Source organism: Fonticula alba (genome assembly GCF_000388065.1).
Source record: "Fonticula alba strain ATCC 38817 unplaced genomic scaffold supercont2.4, whole genome shotgun sequence".
NCBI classification, from domain to species: Eukaryota; order Rotosphaerida; family Fonticulaceae; genus Fonticula; species Fonticula alba.
In genome coordinates, this window is record NW_009242974.1 from 2411850 (window position 1) to 2418563 (window position 6714).

Below are 6714 nucleotides of genomic sequence, written 5' to 3' on the forward strand. Positions count from 1 at the left end.
GGCACCGGACACACCTCCGGCGCCCCGCACCGCCGCCCCCCCCCCCCGTCTGTACACAGGCCCCCAGCCGGCGGGTCTCTTAACAACAGCCTGGGTCGGCCCCCGGCGCGGCTCGGCCTCTCGCGTAGCATCGCCGCCCCCCCTGCATCCCTGCTCCGCCTCCCATCGGCCAGGGCCGGCGCTCCGGGCGCCCAGACCAATCCACGCGCCCGAACCCGCCGGAGTTCGGTGGAAAGCCCCAGCCAGCTGGGGGTCTCCTGGCGCCAATAAAAAACCGGCCTTTTCCGCCCTCTTCGGCGCGAATCCCGGCGGCCGGGTGGGGCGCCGCCCCCCCCCCCCCAAATGCGGACGACACGACCGGCCGCGGCCGCCTGTCACAAGTGAGTGGACGCGCGCCTTTACGCCTCACTCGCCGTCCCCCCCCCCCCCCAGGCGGCTGGCGGACGGCGGGCTCCCCCGGCGCCGCATATTCACACTACCCCGGTCCTCCCTCCCTCCCGGGGGCCCCGGGGCCGCACGGCGGCCAAGGGCGTGGCGCGCCTGCGTGAAAAAGACGCCGTACCGCCCCGGCGGCGGTCGTGGCGGCTTCGCGCGTCCGGTCTCCGGGGCGAGGGAACGGACACGCACACGGCCGGACGCGCGCCAGCCAGCCTGTCCGCCCCCCGGCCGAGAGCTGTTGTCCTCCCCTGCCAGGGGGGGAGGGGGGGGGCCGGAAAGCGCCGACCCCTCGCCGCCTGGCCGGACGAGCCGGCGGCACGCCGTCGCGGCCCGGCGGACGCCCCCAGCCGGGGGCCGCGGCAAGAGAGCCGGAGGCCTCCGCGGTTTTCGGCGGCCGGGTTCTGCCGGCCGCCGCGCCGGCCGCCGCCCTGGCAGGGTGCCATGCGGTGGTGCCCTGCCGCGTGCCGCGCGCCGCCAGCCCGGCCACACGGCACGCGCACACGCACACACGCACACACGCTCACACGCACAGGGCTCCACGCCCCCACCAAGCTGGCCAGGCTGTCCGTTCGCCCCCGGGCCCGGCGGATTTTTGGGGCACGCCCCCCCGCGCCTCCCGCCCGCGCCGGGGCGGCGAGCCTCCCGGGAGAAGGGCCCCCGGCGGCAGGGACGACCCGCGAGAGGCACGCCCGTCCGTGTCCCAGCCCCGCGCCCGCCGTGTGTGCCACCGGCGAAGAGCAGGGGGGCTCTTCTCGGGCCAGCCCGGCCCCACTCCCGGTCGTGGTTTCCGCCGGCGAGGTGCCCAGGCTGTGCCGGGCGCCGGCGCCGGCAAAGGCCCCGAGCCATCGCACTGCGTCCGGCCGGGCGTGGGGCCCCCCCCCCCCCCCCCCCAGGCCCGCACGCCCGCGTGAATGTCAAGCGCCCGGTCCCCCCGGCCGGCCCCCCTGCCCTCGGCCCCCGGCCGCCGTGCGAGAAGCTCTCGGCCTCCGGCCGCCGAGGCGGAGAAATATTCCGCGGACATGCTCTCTCCCTCGCCCCGGCTCCCCCCCCCCCCCCCCCGCCCGAGGCTGGCTGCGCGGCCGGCCCGGGACCCAACCCCCCGGCGTGCAGCCCCCCCCCCCGCCTTGCCCCGCCGGGCCCCGGGCCGCTGCGGGGTGAGGTCACAGAGGAATCGTGGGAACGGCCTGGCACATGACCTACTGCGAATAGTGGGACCAGAATGGGGGTGCTCAAATGGGAGATCGCCAGTCTGGATGTTGGCACTGCTGTTGAGACGGTGCCGGGGGAGCAGAAAAAGCGACGCGTGTGCGGTGTATTATATATTGGAGGGCGTGCAGCAAGAGAAAAAAAAAAGAACAGGAAACCAGAGGACTGACGGGGGGGGGGGGGGGGGGAGGAAAGACACACGCTCCTAGATCTTTGGCGGAATCAAGTCACACAGGGAGTCCAGCAGAATGCGCCGCTCGCGAGACAGGCGGTCTTTGATGGCATTCGCCCGGCGCAGAGCCAGGTTGAGCTCCTCATTTTCGGAGAGAGCCAGACGGAAGAGGTCGAGCTGGACGCGGTGAGCCTGGACATACTCGCGGGTGTCGAACTTCTCGAGCTTTGTGCGTGCACAGTTCAAGGGAAAGGGGTGTTAGGGTGGGATTGTCCCTTGGCGGTGACGGAGAGGGGCAAGGGAGGGAGGGAGGGAGAGACATAGCATGGCACAAGAAAGGGAGGGTGACAAGTCGTGGTGGGACGAGGGCGTACACTGGCAACTGCGGTGTCCAGGATGGCGGTTGCGAGATGGGTGGGGACAAAAGAAGGCGGGAAGGAGGGAGGGCATACAAAGTTGGGCCGGTCAGCAAAGTGGCACCAGGTCAAACGACGACTGGAGAGGAGGGATTCCCCCCCTTTTTTTTTGGGGGGGGGGGGAACACGCACCGGCAGGGCTGTAGAATCGGGGGCGCTTAGACACATCATATGCATCGGGCAGCGGATCGGACAGGGTAGTCTGAGGGAGGGGCATGTTCGGATCGCTGGGGAGGCCGGCGCCCAGGTGCCCCGGCCCCGTGCGGCCACCAGCCAGGGAATGGAGCTTGCGCTTCTTGAAAGAGCCATCGCCCAAGCGATCATCCCCGTGCATGCCATCCTCATCCATCGGGTCGAAGCCCCCGAGGTAGGCGGCGTTAGGGCCGCCAAGCCCCCGGCGGTCGCCCCCCGGAGAGGAGGCCGCCGACCCGGCTGGCAAGGGGGTCGATGGCCGAGAGGAGAGGCCCATGCCAGGTCCGGCCAGCGACACGGGCCCGGGAGAGGGGGAGCGGGTGGATGCGCGCGAGAGGGCCACCAGCGGGGCGCTGACAGCGGCGGCGGCAGCAGCGGCAGCGGCTGAGCGCTCGGCCTTGATGCGGACCTGGGCATCATGAGACTGTGCGTCAAGCAGGACGCCGGAGCGGAGCATGGTGTTGGTGTGAGCGGGAGCAACATGGCAACGGGGGAGGGGGGGGGGAGGGGAGATTCCCTATACGGCAGGGGAGAACGGACCTCATGCATCTTGATGTGCTTCTGCATGTTGTCATAACGAGAGAAGCGCTGCCCACAGACCTCGGTCCCCTCCGGCGAGCCGGCCGGGATCCACTTACACATGAAGGGACGCTCGCCAGTGTGCATGCGCATGTGAAGGACCATGGCCGAGCGCGAGGTAATGGTCCCTTGGAAGGCGGGGGCCGGGCCATCGCCGGTATTGCGGGCACACTTCTGCCACTTGCAGCGCACCGGGAAGATGCTGGATCCCATCCCAAAAGAGAGGGAGGGAGAGGGGGAGCGGGAGAAGGGCAGAGGGCGGGGGAGGAGGCGAAGGAGGAGGAAGCCCAAAAGGGGGAATATAGTCAGTTGGCAAAGGCCGGGGACGCGGTTTTCAGCATGGGCTCCGGGAAAGACGCACGCCTTGTCGATATGAGCCGTGGTCACATGGACCACCAGACTCTGGAGATTCTCGAAGTTGGCGAAACACCCCTCCCAGAGGCAAACCCGCTCGCCGGGTTCCTCATGGGGCGTGTGGCGAATGGTGCCGCGCATGGATTGAGGCCGACCCAGCGGCGGAGGAGAGCGCGAGCTGGTTGGCTCTGCCGAGGACGAGGACGAGGACGAGGAGGAGGAGGAGGAGGAGGAAGAAGAGGAGTAGGAGGCAGAAGCCGAAGCAGAGGTCGCCGCAGCCGAGACGGAGGATTTGGTGCCCTTGCTGGAAATCTTCTTCAAGGACTTGTCCGACGCCGGGGCCGTGGATTTGGTCTCCTTGCTGGTGGGCTTCTTGACGGCGGCCGGCGGGGGCGCGGTCTCTTCGTCGTCGGTATTGACATCGACCTCCTCATCGTCATCGGCCTCTTCCTCGTCGGCTTCCTCGGCGTCACCGTCCTCCTCCTCCTCCTCTTCCTCCTCGTGGCCATCTTCTTCGCCCTCGGAGGAGGATCCGGAGTTGGAATCGGACGAGCCGGAGTGGGAGGATCCCTCCGAGGTGTGCCGGCCTGAGAGGGCCCCTGCCGAAAGGGAGGACGACGCGGAGCTGCTGGTGCTCAGCGAAGTGGACGAGGCGGAAGAGCTGGCAGTGCCCGAGCCCGGGGTGATCTTCCCCAGGTTGATGGACAGACTGCCGGTGGCCGGGGCCGAGATGACAATCCTCGGAGCACCGGCCAGGGTGGTCGAGTCAGTTTCCTCCTCCTCCTCCTCGTCCGAGGAACCGGAGCCGGAGCCGGATCCGGTGCCAGAGCCGGAATCGGTGTTCGACCGGTCCGAGTCGACATCCGACGAATAGGCCGATGAGGAGCCGGATCCGGAGCCGGAGCCGGAGCCGGATTCAGATCCAGAGTGCTCTGAGTCACTGGCCGCGGAGGAGAAGGACGCCGGCGAGTCTATTGACGAAGGGGAGGGCGAGGAATTGGGATCGGCCATGGCGAGGTGGGCGGCAGAGGCAGGCGGGCGCAGGAGAAACCGAGCACGTGTAGTGGATTGGGTGGGAGTGTTTGGGAAAGGGACAAGCGCAAAGGGGGAGAAGAGCGAAGGAGGGGGGTGCGGGGGGTGCGGGGGTGGGGGACAGGGAAGTGGTGGTTGAGCCAGCCGGACGGCCACATGCATGGGGGGGGGTCGCCTCCTGGCGGGAGAAGAAAAGGGGGGCCGATGACGACATGTACGTGCGCATTTACATGCGCCTTCGCTCGTGCACACCCATTCGTGGGGCTGCGGCGGGGACGGAGGGCCGGGTGCGGGAGGGGGGTGCGGGCAGGAGTCGGCGACACACCCCTGCCTGCGTCTCCGGAGGGAGAATGGCAGTTAAAAGTGCTGGAAATGCCAACGGCCGCCGACCAGGCTAGGACGTTTCCGAGAGGCGAAGAGGGCCCACCCCTGCGGCGGCCCCGGGGGGAGGGCTCGCGGGCCGGGCTGGCGAGACAAAGAGGGAGAAAGACCGGAGCCCCTCCTTTCGCTGGCGCCACGCGCTTCCTCAGGCGTCGGAGGGGAAAGGAGCGGTCCCCTGCCGGTTGCCTGCCGCCGAACACCCCCAAGCAGGCCCCCCCCCCTTCCCCGGCCGGCCGACCGGCCCCCGATCACCCACAGCCCACCGTTCCGGCCGGTTGCCTGAATGTGCGTCCCACTGACGACGACCCGCCTTTGTCTAATATGGGACCGGCCGAACACATTCGCCGCGTTGGCTTGATGGCCCCGGAGGAGGGGAGGTTATGGGGAAAAGATCAACTGCCAACGGATGGGTGTATTTTTGTGGCCAGTGTTTCGACTCGTCTCCCGGACACCCCGCCCCCGAAAGGAGACCGGCCGCGAGCAGGCCACCGGGTGGAGGGGAGTGACAGGGACGGCGAAAGGACACACGCGCACGCGCACACGCGCACACGCATGCACGCATGCACACATGCACGCCTGACCACTGGGTCGCCAGGGATGCTCCACCGAAATGGACCACGCCAGGAGGGCAGGCGCCGATGGCCCTTTGGCACTCTCAGAACTGCGAGTGGTGGCCGATGCTTAGCGAGGGCGGGAGATCGGCCCCGGCGCCGCGCAGGACAAAGGAGGAGGCGGTGGCCGCGGCCGGCAGATGCGGCTTCAAGTAGGCCGGGGTGCCACGCGGATCGGAGATATTCCGGTCCAGGCGGGAGGAGATCTCCCCCCGGAGATCGGCCTCCATCTGCGTGCGAATGTCATTGGGCGTGAGGCCGGCCTGGCCCAGGAGGTAGGATAGCTTGACGGCCGCCGTGTCGGTGGTCATGTCGCCGGCACTGACGCAGCCAGCCTTCTTGAGCTGCTCGCCGGTGTCGTAGGAGTCCAGGCGGACCTCCCCGCGGACGCACTGCGACGTGATGACCACCACCACCCCGGAGTCGATGGCCTTGGTGACGGCATGGATGAAGTCCGTCCGGCGGGAGGACATATTTCCCGTGCCATAGGTTTGGATGACGATGCCGCGAGCGGGGTGCAGCCGGGCGCGGCCCTCCAGCGGCGGGGGCGCCGAGCAGGCCAGCCCCTCGGTGGCGCCGGACCCGGCATCGGGCGAGCCCACGTCGGTGGCATCGGTGACATCGGCGTCATTGGTGACCACCGAGCCGCGGGTCTTCCCGGCGCCCAGGAGCTCCGGCGAGGAGGCCTGCGAGCTGGACTCCAGCAGCAGCATCAGCAGGTCATCCGAAAAGCCCGGGACCAGGCGAATGACAACCACCGACCGGTCGAAGCGGGTGAACACCCGCAGCGGCGAGGCCACCGGGTCCGGGATCCGGCGAACCAGCCCCTTGTTCACGGTCACCGAGATCCCCAAGCTGGCCAGGGGGCTGAAATTCGGCGACCCAAAAGCATCCAGCGACCAGGAGTTCTCTTTGATGCAGCGATTCCCCCGGTGCAGGTGGCGGTTGAAGAAAATGCACACCTCGGGGATGACCAGCTCATAGCCGGCCAGAAAGATGGCCGAGGCCAGATTCTGCCGGCCGTCCGTGTATGGATGCCCCAGAGGCAGCTGTGCCCCGGTGAGGACCACCGGCTTGGCCAGGTTCTCCAGGGCGAAGGACAATGCGGCCGCCGTGTAGGACATGGTGTCTTTGTTGGGCAGGGCGTTTGTTTTGTTGGGATTTTTTTTCGCCTCTCGCAAAAGTCAGTCCCCTGTGCTGGCTCCGGGAGCAGTGGGACATGGCGACGTACCGGTTCCATGGGTGACCACGAAGCCATCATAGCCGTCGTAGTACTTCTGGATGGTCCTAGCGAAGTAGATCCAGTCTGCGGCAGAGGGAGGGGGAGAGAGGG

At 68.5% G+C, this 6714-nt stretch overlaps 2 protein-coding genes across 3 annotated transcripts in view; both read right to left on the reverse strand.

Moving 5' to 3' along the window:
- Window positions 1-1821: 1821 nt before the first annotated feature.
- Window positions 1822-4368, reverse strand: H696_03066 (hypothetical protein; the record flags this gene model as incomplete). Its single annotated transcript, XM_009496954.1, has 5 exons — window positions 1822-2041; window positions 2191-2198; window positions 2365-2848; window positions 2965-3205; window positions 3365-4368. The coding sequence occupies 5 exons, from the start codon at window positions 4366-4368 to the stop codon at window positions 1850-1852; spliced, it is 1929 nt and encodes a 642-aa protein (XP_009495229.1). The 3' UTR covers window positions 1822-1849.
- Window positions 4369-5167: 799 nt separating this feature from the next.
- Window positions 5168-6714, reverse strand: part of H696_03067 — a 2265-nt gene continuing 718 nt past the window's right edge. For both annotated transcript variants that reach the window (XM_009496956.1, XM_009496955.1), the window contains 2 exons: window positions 6613-6687; window positions 5168-6510 (listed from right to left, as the gene is read on the reverse strand). In XM_009496956.1, the coding sequence (XP_009495231.1) occupies window positions 5426-6510; window positions 6613-6687 (1160 nt within the window). In that variant the 3' untranslated portion in view covers window positions 5168-5425. The remainder of the gene's footprint in view (window positions 6511-6612; window positions 6688-6714) is intronic.